General features: G+C 40.0%; 1 protein-coding gene across 4 annotated transcripts in view; it reads left to right on the top strand.

Annotated features, from left to right (window-relative positions):
- The window catches only part of TENM1 (teneurin transmembrane protein 1), a 225,769-nt gene that overhangs the window by 142,954 nt on the left and 68,304 nt on the right, over positions 1-14,511 (top strand). For all 4 annotated transcript variants that reach the window (XM_041485140.1, XM_041485142.1, XM_041485143.1 and 1 more), the window contains 4 exons: positions 2,233-2,449; positions 9,373-9,492; positions 11,231-11,492; positions 14,042-14,309. In XM_041485140.1, coding sequence (XP_041341074.1) covers positions 2,233-2,449; positions 9,373-9,492; positions 11,231-11,492; positions 14,042-14,309 — 867 coding nt within the window. The remainder of the gene's footprint in view (positions 1-2,232; positions 2,450-9,372; positions 9,493-11,230; positions 11,493-14,041; positions 14,310-14,511) is intronic.

Here is a 14,511-nt window from a genome sequence, read left to right as displayed (position 1 = left end):
TAACAGAATAAACCACAGGAAGAGATTTCAATGTCTTTATGACATTTTCAAATCTAGTAGAATTCTTTAATGTTTGTAGTCTTGGATGATCTGCTGAAAAGCATCTGTCACTTGATGCTTTTCAGTTCTTATTAAGAATATAGAGCTTCATTCCTTGGACAAAAAATAGATGAAACAATTTTTTTCCTTGCAGTTCCAAGCATGCTTTTCAAGTTTCAACCCAAAACACTCTTTTTCTTTTTTTTTCCATCAGAACACACTGAAAATTACTCTGGTTTATGTTGTGAATTCCTCCATCCCTTCCTGTGTGCTTTTTTGTTTAGACTGGAGGCCCCTTATTGTGTTAGCTTACTGACTTCCTAGCAGATTTCAGTTGCTTCCTAGGCTTTCCTGAATATAAAGTGACTTCTACACTCAAAGTCAATAAACTCAACATTGCCCTGTGAAGTTATTCTTCCACTGCTGGCAAATGCCTGTTGTCTCCAGGATTTGGGGAATGTGGAAAGCACACACTGACCTGTAGCCATGCCAGCTCTGCTGGAGCCAAGGGTCCTAGATTATTGTTGCTATCTACAGTTGCCATTGGCTCATCTTTACAAAAACTAGCCTGCTCCATCTGATTTCCCAGTTGCAGAGGATAGATTTGTTAATATTTTTTGCTTAGCCAAGCAATTATCTTGCTCAAGGTCAGGCGAGGATTTTCAGATGCCAGAAAAGCCCATTTCATTAGACATGTTTGTTCTCTAGAAGGGCTTTTGCTTTCTTTTCAAAGTGAATGTTTTGTGCTGCCATTTACTGAGCATTCCCACAGAGCTCTGTTGAGAAAGCAGCAGGCTTGGCTGGGGATTGGTCTTGCACCCATTAAAATCAACAGCAAAACTCCAGGAGCTCTCTGCTCCCCCCAGGAGCACCCCTGAGGTGCAGTTTGCCCAGAGGAGATGCAGTTTGATAGACTTCAAAGTGCTGGTATGAACAGAAAACAGAAAGTGAAAACATGAAGTGAAAATATCTGACAGCATGTTGATCCTATAGCATTCAAATTTTAACACAAGGAAGATCCATGCAGTGATGAGATGACTCTGCATTTATTCAAACCAACCTTGTTAGAAATACAAAGTGTCTTTGTTGAAGGATAAAGCACCTTTATCTTGCTTTAAATGCAGGTAACACAGCTGCTAAGTTATAAAGTGGATGTTGAAGAAGATTGTTGGATATTTTACCATCTCCTATTAAATCTGTTTCTGATTGAGTATGTAATTTAGCCAATTTGGACATCTAAGCTGCTGATAGAAACAATTAAATGTCAATAGCCCAATTTTAAGTTTTATTTAGGTGCTTAATTTAGATGCACTTCAGTGCTTCAATTTTCATTGTAAGCTTTAGATATTTAAGTAACTTAATTTCACCCACAAATGTTGCTGCAAGTTTGTTCATGAAGAAATGTAGGTTTCTGAAAAAATCTATTATTTCTTCTATTTTTCATACTTGAAAATGGAGAATTAGCTTTATTTTCACTTCCCAAATTTGCTTTCATGGTGCAAACATCTATGTAGAGGACTGTAACTGTCTGGTCACTGGGACAGAGCCTGAATCTAGGTGTGTATTCATGTATCAGCTGCAGGAGTGGAGTTACAATTATGCCCTTTCTGGATCATTCTGGTATTGCAATCAATAAATGAAAAGTAAATACCCTATACCACTTGTAAAACTGTTGTAGGGCTTAAAACAGAAGTTAGACAACTATAACAAGTACATTTTTTTTACTACTGCAGTGGGGACACTTAGGAGAATTGGGTAAATTCGAGACCTCCTTACTGAGGACTGGTTAGTGAGTGTAGGTCCCACCTGGGGTGACCAGGCAGTGCTGACAGTAAAGGGCTGTTGGAGGAAGCAGCTGCACAGTGTGGATCCCATGGCACTGACAGGTGAAGTGTAGTGACTTTCTTCTGCCTGGTCTGCAGGGAAGACTGTCCTGTTCTTCCCTATTTACTGAGTTTGTAGGTTGTGTTTTCTCACTGAGTGAGGATTTGGTGAGGTGATACAGTGTTAATGACTGAGACAAATAACCCTCCTGGACTAAGCATGTATGTTAATGCTTTATTGAACGTGACTGTGTCATAATCAGCGTGCCTGCACATTGATTATATCCCCCCTCTGCTCTCTGATAATAAATGTGGCACTTTATTCTCAGAACTGCTCCATTTCCTGAAGTTTCCATTCTTTCCATTTTAGATGGCTTGACAGACTGTGTAGACCCTGACTGTTGTCAGCAAAGCAATTGTTACTCAAGTCCTCTGTGCCACGGTTCACCTGATCCCCTAGACCTTATTCAGCACAGCCAACCACCCTTCTCTCAGCATCCTCCAAGGCTCTTCTATGATCGAATCAGATTCCTTATTGGGAAAGAAAGCACTCATGTCATCCCAGGAGATGTCTCCTTTGACAGCAGGTGAGTCTTCTTTTAAATTGAAAGACTTTTCTGAATATTGAGAATTGCAATTTAATTATTTAACCAAGAAAAATTAGGGATATATGGATAGCTGAAAATTTTTTGCCAGTACTCATAAAATACTTAAGAGGATAGCAAACTTTGAAGTCCCAACAGCTGAGGATCTTGGTTATCAGATTGTTGTTGCTACCTGTCTGGTTGGTGGAAGCACACTCTACTGCTCTTATTAACAAGACTGGCTGTTGAGAAAGGTAAGTTGTCTCACACTTGTAAAATCAGCAGGGGAAGTTCAGCCCTTCACACTGTGCATATGTAAAGGCAGGATGCAGAAGGACAAGTTGGATTCACATCTGCTGTCTTCAGTCACCCTTCTGCCCAGTACTGTTGGATTGGTATTTACAGTGCAATGAATTTAATGTGCATAATTTACATATAATCTAGACAAATAACTTCAAAACTTCCTGATACAGCACCTTGATAAAGCGGTGTGTTACTATTTTGTGCTGCAGGTTATCATGCAAAGAGCAGAGTGATCCCTGAGTGTTTGTGAGATTGGCTTTGCCCTTTAACAGGAAGGAACAGTGCAGTAGAAAAAGGGCACTTACTTGCTCAGAAAACCTGCTAACATATTTTCTTGAACATCTGAAATACAGGGGCACATAAGTTTTTATGCTGCAATTCACTTGGGAAGCTATAACTTACATGCTGACAAAGAGATCCACAAATCATCCACATCACCTGACTATTACCCTGTCAGCTAGGCCTCTGCATTAGATAAACCATGTTCCAGTAATAAGCACATAAGAATTTTTTATTTTAACAGTATATAGCACTTAGTTTACAACCTCAACACAATCATGCACACAAATTCAGTGCACTTTTTTCTTCAGCATTAATTTTTAATAAAGTAAATTTGTAAACAGTCATTATTGATCTGAAATACCTAAACACTTAATCACTATCAATAATGTAACAGGATGTTATAAATATGTAGAGCAATAGGCCATGAAGATGAACTCCATGAGAAGCACCCACCTGCCACTCGGGGGTCTCTTGGAGTGCTGCACTTATGAATGAGGCCACTGTACTTGGGGCAGGGTCCTTGGCTGGCTCTATGTGCAGTTTAAACCAAAAGTCACCACTGAAAAATTTTCCTCATCAAAATACCTCACAGTGGGGAGTTTTCAGAGAGGAGGTGAGTGCTCAAGTTCCCTGTACAGTGTTCTGTGACACTGCAAATGTTAGCAGCCAGATTGTACGTAATCCCATCAATGTGCTTTTATAGATATCAGGAATTGATCTTTTAAAGCTATCATTGATGGGATTTAACTTGGATTTAAAAGCTTTTTCTGAGTATTTCATTTCTTTACCCTGATACCTGCTATGCCTTTGAAGACTGAAGAGCAGTGAAGTTCCCGGTGGGAGCAGCAGCCCGCCCTCACCATGGCTTCTGACTTCCTGCCACTGAGTAGGCCTCTACTGGCATTGGTGTGTCACTGACACCCCAGATACCATTTCCTCCCACTGTAGACAAATTCACAGTTAGTTTGAGAAGATCATTGGGATTCAGATGAGGATGGCTGCATCTTTGGAGTCAGGGCAGTGCCTGGAGACTCGTGCTGTGCTGTGTCTCCTGAGGTTTGTCAACAGTAATCTGCAATGTGCTGGGCACCCCAAAGGAACATCCTCAGTCCACACTTTGCTTGATCCTTGAGTCTTCCAGGCTGTTGAAATATTGTTCATCCATAAGTCAAATATTATTAAAAACCAGTATTTTACTCAAGGATGAGAGATAAGCAGGGTTTCTGATAGAGGCAATAGCTAAACTGTGGTGCTTCTGTTCAGAAATCTTCCTCTGACATTGCCAATCTGACTGTCATCTTGTGTCAGCTCTTCTCCTGGGAATTAAGATTACTGAAAAAATATACAAAGACAACTGCTGCTACAGTAAAAAGCATCAGAAATCTGTGATCCAGCCTATCTGGAAAGAATGCTTGAGGGGTTTTAATCTCCTTTGGGCTATTGCTGAAAAGGTTGTGTCTAGGCAGATGATATTAACTCATGGCTGCCTGCAATGCCACTGATTTAATAGCATTGGTGTTTCAGCATGAAATGTCAGAAGGATTGGATGGAATAGTGGCATGTATTTATTTCAGAGCACTGCCATCCATTCCCACTGGTACTCCAGTTTTGCATAGCCCTATCTGCCTTTTTTTTTTTTTTTTCATTTCCCTTTACAAGAAATCTCTGAGGTGAGAGGAGCATTAAGGAAGAGACATCTATCCAGTGTTTTCAGTCTTCTGATTCAAATGCCATTGTGCAGTGTTTTACTATACCACAGGTCAGTGGAACTCTAGTATGGGTGATGTTTGCATGAATCTCACTGGAGACAAAATGTTGTTGCTTAGATCTTGGAAAGCTATCCAAAATGGTGAAGATTATCTCTGTCCTTCATACTGGAAGTGTTTGGTCTCTGCTGTATCCTGGAATTTTCCAAATAATCTGAAATAGTAAAACTAGTTGTTCTGACAGCTGCTGAGACATCTATCCTTCTGCATTTGCGTCCTGGACTCTAGCTTAGGTCTAAAATGTAATCATTTGGATTATACATACTGTCAGGATGTTGCATGAGCCATGGCTAAATACCACACCAAAAATAATGTTAAGGGCTACATGTTTGGAAAACATTTTCCTTTTTGTTATGTCAAAGCTGTGTCATATACATTGGGTTTTTACAAACTCCCACTTAAACTGTGACAATCTGAAAAGCAGATTAGAGACATTCTGGATAAATGGAAATGTACTTGCTTACATCAGGCATGGTTTTAACCTACTGCATGTAGCAGGGTGTAGCAGATTATAATGTTTTTGTCAACTTCAGTTCTCGGGAAGGTTTTTAGCTTGTTTCTTTGCTGAGGGTTTTTGTTTGGTTTTTTTTGGTTTTTTTTTTTTTTTTTTGGGGTTTTTTTTTGTTTTAATGCATGCTTCTGGCAAGCTATTTGACTCACTGCAAATTGCCCACGAAAAGGGTCCAGTGTATGGTACTGAATTAATTACCCTTCAAATGCTGCTTACAGCAACATTGTCAGCAGGAAGAAATGAATGTACCTCACTAGCCTTCAGCTTCATTTCTCTCATTGAAGATTTTAATCAGAAATGTAATACAGTGAATGGCATCTTCTGGTAATGTGACACTTGCAAATTCACAAGCTGCTTGACAGAGTTCCATATCTGAGCCTAATGTCTCAGCCTGAGGTGCTTATTGGAAACTTAATATGCAAAGCAAAAGCAAAAAACTAGCAGGTAAGTAGCAGCAGAGCAAGGCAGAATGGTGGTAAAATAATAAAATGCTTTACATCTGAATACATCTGAAATTTAAACTTCTGTTCATATTTTAAATTAGAGATGTCAAACAAACTGCCTGACAGCAGAGACCTGAGATCCACAGAGTAGTGAGTTCCTCAGTTGCTCGTGGAGTGACCCATCAAGCATTGACAGAGGAATCCTACTTTTAGGCCACCTGCAACCCGTGGGAATCTCAGCTTTCTCTCAAAAAGCCAACTGCTCCCTCTGGAGTTGCAGATTTAGTACAGCTTGCCAGGGGACTGGGAACATTTTTAATGCATTTGAAAGCACTAAAGCAGCTTATCAGGGGCATGTTCTTGCCCAGCTTCACCAAATTAGAAAAGACATCTTTGCACTTACTTTCAAGTTAAAACAGCTTGGAAAGCCTTAGGTCTGAGATTATGCAATCATCACAAATAGGTGGCTGTTGGACAGATAGTACAAGTTATCCCCCGTGAGAAAGCAAAGCAGGGCAGTCAAAGGAGTGTGGAATAAGTCTTAGAGGCAGAAAGTACAGTGCATTGAGGAGACATCATGATCTTTAGAGCTTTCTCTGCTCAAATGAAGAGAAGCAGTGAGTGGTAGCAAGGCCTCCAGCTCAGCTGGGAAGAAGATGGATGCTGAAGCAAGGAAGCGTGAAGTGGCAGTTGCCTATGAAGGGACATCACTGCAGGGAACATGCTCTAAAAGCTCTGTAAGGGAAGGAATTAAGTGAGGTGTTCTCTGAGCAGCAGAGCTGCAGGGAACCTGCCTGCCAGCATGCCTGGAGATGTGGGGTCTGCTCTGTGAGCTGCCAGGGCACTGGGGAACAAGGGGGAACTGACTGCAAGCTGGGGCTCTTGGTTACCTCCTGAGCCTTGGAGACTCGTGCTGGTCATGAAGTAACTGAAAAATGTTTTCATAGCTGCAGTAAATCCCAGAATTAAAGGTAATTTCTGATCAAATGCTTAGTCAAAGATTTAGTAGGTTCTGGTAATTCAAAAAGAGGCTAGAGGAGACTCTTCAACCTAGAGTAGGTCATAAAGAGACATTAAATAATGAGGACAAATATAGGAGCACAGAGGCAGGCTTAGGACATTTAAAATCCAAGAGATTAGAAAGACAAAACAGTACAGATAAATGTAGAATAATGAGGTTTATGTGTCTTTATCACATACCGTAAATATGTGTGGCTTGTAAAATATGATGAATAAAAAAGGAGAATGTTGAAAGATAAGTTTCTTAATATTATTTATGAATAATGGGAAGTAAAGTGAATGAGTAAAGGAAAGAAAGACCATGGATGGAGATTTTGATGAGCTTTTATCATACAATCTGTGTGCTTGATGAAATATGAGGACAGAGTAGTGTCAGAAGACAGGTCTGTGTGGAATGAACAAACAGGAGTGCAAGAATAATGCACTGAATAATGATTACTCCCAGGGTCTCCCTCTCACACCTAAGTGTGTTGTAAATGCATGGAGTGCATTAATAAAGGTATTAGAAAAGAAAATGCACATCTGTTGATGTCAGAAATACGGGAAAATAATATAAACAAGTATTTTCTGCTCTAAGAAATCAGAGTAATTGGACCTGGCTGTTCTTTTGAGTGAGTCTTGTGAGTCTGTTGAGACAAACAGGAGCTCAATTGCCTTCAGTGGAGCAGCAAATTTTGGGCCACAAATAGGACCACAACCAATTTACTTCATGTAGAAGACAAAATGGGTGATAAATCAGAGCTCTTGTTTTGCATATTGGCAGTAATGTAGCATCTCCCATTCCTCTAGGATTTATCAGCATCTTTTCATGGCATGGGAGTATGGAATTCCTATTAGCAACTGTGGTGAATGGTGTACTGGCAAAGAGGTTAATTTTTACCAGTTGTGTGTTCTCAAGTCATAGTCAGATGGGTTTGATGATATCATGGTGATAAATCAGTGTCCTGTTAGTGGCTTGGGAAAATGGGATCTTAAGAAGCATGTCAAAATTTGCTGAAATTTATGTTCTCCTATTTCTGCATATGATTTCATTGGATCATGGTCAATTAATCTCTCTAGGGATATTTTTTTAATTCATATGTAGACTCCTAAATAACTTTTGTCTGAGGAACTATTAAGTTTTTTTCCTTTAGATCACATATTCACTGTGCAGTGGCTGTGTCTGTTGAGGTTTGCCACAAATTTTCAAGTTGAGAAAGAAACATAACGATGCCTAAATTTATGTTTGTCATTTATAGTGAGTAATTAATGCCAGTTCACTTCATAAGCATTGTATTGGTTTTGACCCTAAATCTCTTAATGTTAGCAAAAGACTTCTGCATACACTGTTCACTTCATTATCTCAAACCACAGTTCCAGGAAATAGCTGCAGTGATATCATGAGTTTCCAAGATCTGGGTTGGTTCAGCCAATGGAGGTGTGGTGTAGCTGACAGCCCAGGGCAAAACTACTGGGAGGAATTTCAGTGGAATGCAGCTGTGTAAACCCTTAGAAAATCTCACTAGGTCCTAATCTACACCATAAGGATATTTTACATCGTAGTTCTCATTCTTAGGAGACCTGATACCTGTATGTTTCTCTATTCAGATAGGTAAAAGGCTAAAGCTAAGAAAAAGAGTAATTTCTTCACCATTTCTGTGACTAAGGTGAAAGCAATGGTCAGAAAGGACAACAGTAGAGGTTCAAATTGGACGGCAGGAAGAACTAACCATGAGTAGAGCACTCATGCAGAGGCATTGGAATGGGTAACTTGGTGAGCTTATAGAGTTAGACAAGCATCTGTCTGGATTGATGTAGGCATAGTTGATCTAACCCGAGGCAAAGGAATGGACAAGATAAAGTCTTGTATTTCCTTTCAGCTCTCATTTTCTATGACTCTGTGATCCTGTTAGCCTCCGATTAGACGCACTTAGTAATGAGTTCGCTTTCCTGTCCGTTGACTTTGATGTCTTCTGCTGTGCTGCCATGTTCCAACCTCTTCACTGGAATGTGAGGAAAAAGTAGAAAGTGGATGCAAGTCCAGTGCATCCCAGAGGGAATCTAAAAGAGCATCACATGTGATGGGGGATTGAGAAAAATGTATGTTACACTTGATTAGGCACCCTGTAAATTTACCTGTATAACTTTCTGAAGTTGGGTGAAGCCTGTGTGTCTCACTGCTGCCTTATCACATTAGTTCAGCTTTTTTCTAATAGACAGCAATGCCCTATACCTAGCAGCAGGGAATGAGGTTTCATTCTCTCCTTTCACAAACCATCACTCCCTAGAGCTGCAGCAAGCTAAATCACACTATCAATGAAACCTCTGCAGTGCCACTCAGTGGCAGAACAAATAGTACCCTAAAATTTGTGAGGAAACAGGAATATATTCTCCCTATACCAACAGTTCATGGGAGAGTCTGTGTGTTGTCCTTATGAGAGAATGCTTTCTCAAATCAATCTTTTGGGCTTGTATGACTTCTCTTCCAAAAATCAGCAGTCAGTCAGATATCAGAGTGGTTCCGTCTGTCTGGGACCAAGGCACAGCCCAGTTTCTGAAATCAATGCCCTTCTCACCCTCCTCATGTTTGTAACTTGTTGCCTTCTACTCTTCTTGTTACAGACGGGCATGTGTCATCCGAGGCCAGGTTGTAGCAATCGATGGGACACCTTTGGTTGGAGTGAACGTCAGTTTCCTGCACCACAATGAGTATGGATACACCATCAGTCGACAGGATGGAAGGTCAGGCTTTTATGTATCATCCTCCACTGGTTTAGGTTTGTGTAGTTAAGGCCATCTGCCAACTTCTATTCATGTACAAAATTGTTATAGACATCACAGTTCACAGTGTGGCTTGAGGATGACATCTGGCCGCCTGCTCTGGGAGCACAGTTGATTGGAGCTCTCTCTAGTGAAGGGACCAAAGAAGAAAGAAACCTGAAATGCAACAAAATTACAGTGACATTCAAACTCCTGGAGTCAAAATGTGCCAGGTCTGCTGTAACAGTACCTTCTTGACATTGGAATATTTTCACAACTCAGGTTTTCCAGGAAATATCCTGTCTTCCTGGGTTTTTTGGGCTTTTTTGTTGTTAAGTGTGAATCATCCAAGTAGTTTATTGAGGCATCAATGAAGCCAAATCCTTTAGTTGATCACCTGAGGCACACAAGGAAAAGTGGGAACAGATTCTTTCCAAAGACAGATGGTTAAATTGCTGTTCCATAACCAGCCATGGCTTCCCCTTCTTTCCCACCCTCACAGGTCTGAGTTCATTTCTCAAAGCAGGTGAGGTTTCAATGTATTCTATAGTGCACTCCAGGGCTGGCCATCCATTTGCAATAGGGTCATGACTTGCTCCTGAACTTCAATTAAGCTCTTAAGGGCTGGATTGTGAATTACAAGAAATCTGAAGCTGTCTTCCAGCAGGGAAAAAGTGGTGCAATTTGTCACTGTTTCCACAATTTCTTTTTTTTGTTTGGCTTTGCCAATTTATAGAAGTATTGAGCGTGCATATTTATTTCACCTGGGTTTATTGACTTTCAAATCGCACTACTGAAAGTTAGTAATTATCATTTCCTCCTTACGCTAGCCTGGATAAAATTGTTGCATTAAAATATGCTACCTGTATTTTGCTGTGAATGTAATCGGTGTCATTTGGGAAATGTGATGAGATATGCATAATTAAGTCTGACTTCTTATCACAGTTTGTTACCATCAAAAACCTCCATAATAGATGCATTCAGTAATACAGAGAGTGAAGTAGCTATTTACATATTACCTTGTGTTGCCTGACTGTGGATGTCAGAAACTCTGGAAATTGAGACTGTGCAGCATACCTTCTATATCCCACTGTTTTGCAGCCCAGATGTGCCAAAGGTTCTTCACAGTTAGCTCCCAGAGGATCACCCTCCTTGTGTTCAAGAGCTGACTCAGTTCTCAGTGCAATTAATCACCATCATACCCAAAAATTTCATATCCTGTGCAGGGAGGTCATATGCACCGTGTACTCAACCTTTTCCTCCTGCTGCTTTTAGAAGGGAAAGGGTTATGTTAATAGAGCTAAGGCCTAACAGGCTTTAAGCCTTCTTATTCTGCTTGTTCTTCCTGCATAGATGATGAGTGGCATCCTTTTTCTGGGATAGGGACGTCATTTCATCTAAACCAAAGCAACTGGGCTGACACTTCTGTTACAGATGGCTCGTTGGTATTGATGCTAGCAGATAAACAGAGGGGAGAGAGGCCAAGTAACAGTGAAATTGTGTGCCTTGGTGTTGATGCACACAGGGAGAAAGCACACAGAGGTTAAGCTTTGTTGTGGATACCAAGGTGATGCAAGGAATGTACACTTGAATGATTTCACATACTAAATTAAGAGCTGTAATAACAAACATAAAGTTTCTGTTTGTGATGCATTGAAAGGTGTGGTAATGTGATGAAGAAAGCAAAAAGAAACAAAACTATTTGTTTTTTCTTTTCCAGTTTTGACCTTGTGGCTGTTGGAGGAATCTCTGTCACTCTAGTTTTTGATAGATCTCCTTTCATATCTGAGAAAAGAACACTTTGGTTGCCTTGGAATAGATTCATCATTGTAGACAAAGTTGTAATGCAAAGAACAGAGTCGGACACACCATCTTGTGACATCAGTAGTTTTATCAGTCCAAATCCAATTGTACTCCCTTCCCCCTTAACAGCATTTGGAGGGTCCTGTCCTGAAAGAGGAACTGTTATTCCAGAACTGCAGGTAATGAAAATACTTCTAAATTAACTGTTTTTTCTGTTGCAGAACCAGGTTTAGACAATCTTCAAAGACAGTGAGCAAATAACTGCTGTAATGTCATTCACCTGGCAGAATAGCACCAGTGCATATCTATTTGGCACTGTTCAACACGATGCTGTTGTCTTTATTCTTTCTTTACTTTTTAATATTTAAAAATGCTTTATTTCTTCCTTCAAATAGAAGGAAGTGGGAAATGCTAACATGAATTATTATTGGAATCCTGATTTGTTGGTAGTGAAGCACGAAACCATTGCTAGTTACAGAAGAACAGTACAACATCCCAAACATCAGTGTGAGACATGATGGTTTGAACATTCCTAGGGGTATTTTATCCATTCACAGCTTTATGTCATATTCTTGGGTTTTATTATTTTAATTACTTATTACCAAGGTAGAGAGAGCAATTTTAGCATGATCTTTAGGACTTCTTTTTTAATTTCAATGTGTTTTTTCTTGACACTCCCTTAAGTGTTTAAAGTAATTTCTAATTAACCTTGTAATTAACTGTTGTTTTACTTGGGACTTAAAAGACTTTGTGAGAGTCAAGCACACAACAAAACACAGCTCAAGTCATATTAATGCCCTTAATTTTTAGTATGCTATTTGAGCAGTTAGATTTTAAAGAATATGACCTCTTTTGAGTTCTCTTTTAATTTCACCAAGCAAGCCTGGAAGATACTTTGGGGTGTACCTGTAGCCTCATAAAAGTGTTGCTGCTTTATTCTACATGTGAGACACCTCTGCCTGAACTGAATTATGTCTAAACACCTCTATAGCTATTATCATGCTTCATCCAGTTGATGGTCATAGCATTGCTTCACAGAATGTACTAAGTGAAACTAATGAACATAAATTAAGAATAACTGCTGCACACCAGTAAGAAAAAACTGGGTCACAGTGCTCCACATGAGGTGTGCCTTGGTCTTCTTAGAACAGTGGGGTACTCAAAGATGCAGTCTACTCAGAAGCTGCTCCCCAGTTTTTTCCTTTTTTTTTCTCCTTTTTTTTGGTCATTGGAGGTTTCTTAGAGTGTTGAGTTTCATAGTATGGTTCTGGGAATTGAGCAAAAATTAACTGAGAGTAATAGGAGACAGAGATACATTAGCATGTATTAATGCGTGAATATTTCTTCCTACTTTTTTATTAAAAAATGAAAAGGAATGTCAGATGTATAACAGAGAGGGCAGCTGGGATGTCAGCAGGAAAGAAGGGGAACACTGCAAATCAGGAACAATAAAGGGAGCAGGATTTCCCTGGCAACACTACATTTCATATGTTGAAACGACAAGTGCTGGCAGGCCTCCAGCTGTACTGCAGCAATGCTGTGACAGTGATACTGTTGCAGTGTGTAAATAAAATCGGTTGAAAATGAAGTAATCTATTGTTTAATAAGGAAGATTTTAAAACTGGAAAATATAAACAAAACAGTTTGTCTTTTTCCAAGCAGGATGAATTTAACATTGTGACAGGTTGATTCATTAGTGCAGAAATGCACTAACATAATTAACCTTGTTAACCACAGTCTAGCTTTCAGGTGGCTTTTGAGTGACTGTGGTAGCATCCTCCAAGAAGTCGTTCTCATCTCTTGCCTGTTCTTCCTCAGTCTGTCCCAGAACAGCTCTTTTCTCTCAGGAGCTAAATCCCTTTTTGTAGCTCCAAGGCCCACATCATTCAGAAGGTCAAGGTCAAGTTTCTTTTTTCACCTAACAAGCTCAGAGCCTTTGCAGTCCTCCTAGTCTCTGAGGGCCCATCTCCGTTGCAGTGGGAATTGATACCACCCCGCAGTGGGCATATCCAAGCTTGCTTTAATCCAAGTGGTTCAGACAGCAGCACTGACAGCAGGACCCTGGGATTTGAGTTCACTTGCACTCCCTGGAGACTTACCTGTGAGCAAGATGACTCTGATGCTCAGGCTGTTTCATCCTCACTGCTGTGTGTCTCCAGTTAGCTTGCTAGGTTCCTAATGCTGCACCTTCATACTCCGTGCCCCTTCTTGCTGGAGCATGGCCTAACTGCACAGATGGTTTAGCAGGAAGGTTTTTTTCTTTTCTTAACACTCCCAAAGTTAAATTTATTGTCTGCAAAGCAGGATAGTATCTTAACATCACAGTGTGTATGATAGAAAATGTGTGTATATGTAAATAAATTTTAATTGTATTCCAGTTAAGTGTACTTATTAAGTAAACCGAGTAATAAAGACAAGGTAAAGCTGTACAGTTTGTATGTAAGAATAGGTGCATAGATGCAGTATTTCCTCCCCAGTACATAAGAGTAAAGCATCAGAGGAAGAGGCTGTTTATCAAACAGCCTGCCATCCAGTAAGTTGACCAAGCAGTGTCTGATGTTGGACATTTTATCATGTGCCTGACTATTGCATTGCTGAAAGAAACCCAGTTGTTTCACTGGTGCTGTGTTCACATCATAATTGTGATATGTAAAACAATTAGCTTGTCTTACTATTACAATTTTGCATTTTTCTTGGCTGTAGATATAATGATGTGTTTTTTTCCAAGGTGGTCCAAGAGGAAATCGCAATTCCTTCAAGTTTTGTGAAGCTCAGTTATCTCAGCAGTCGGACTCCGGGGTATAAAACTCTGCTGCGCATTATTTTGACACACACAGCCATCCCTTCTGGAATGGCCAAAGTCCATCTCATAGTTGCTGTTGAAGGTCGTCTGCTTCAGAAATGGTTTCCTGCTGCAGCCAATTTGGTGTACACGTTTGCCTGGAATAAGACAGATATATATGGACAGAAGGTTTCTGGTCTGGCTGAGGCAATGGGTATGTAGAATCACCTTGATGTAAGCAGAAGTACTCACATACATCAAGCCAGGAAAATATGGCAGATAAATTTTGTTGCTGCTCCTACATTCTTTTAAAACAAATGCCTCTTTAGCTAAAGTCACTGAAGTGACTTGTATGATTTCCCAAGAACATTTATTTTCTTGTTCTTCCAATGTCATCTTTCTAATTTAATCAATTT

Source organism: Pyrgilauda ruficollis, unplaced genomic scaffold (assembly GCF_017590135.1).
Source record: "Pyrgilauda ruficollis isolate IOZ18807 unplaced genomic scaffold, ASM1759013v1 scaffold7, whole genome shotgun sequence".
Taxonomy (NCBI): domain Eukaryota; kingdom Metazoa; phylum Chordata; class Aves; order Passeriformes; family Passeridae; genus Pyrgilauda; species Pyrgilauda ruficollis.
The sequence above is the reverse complement of the archived record's forward strand: the minus strand, read 5'-3'. Positions and strand labels throughout refer to the sequence as shown.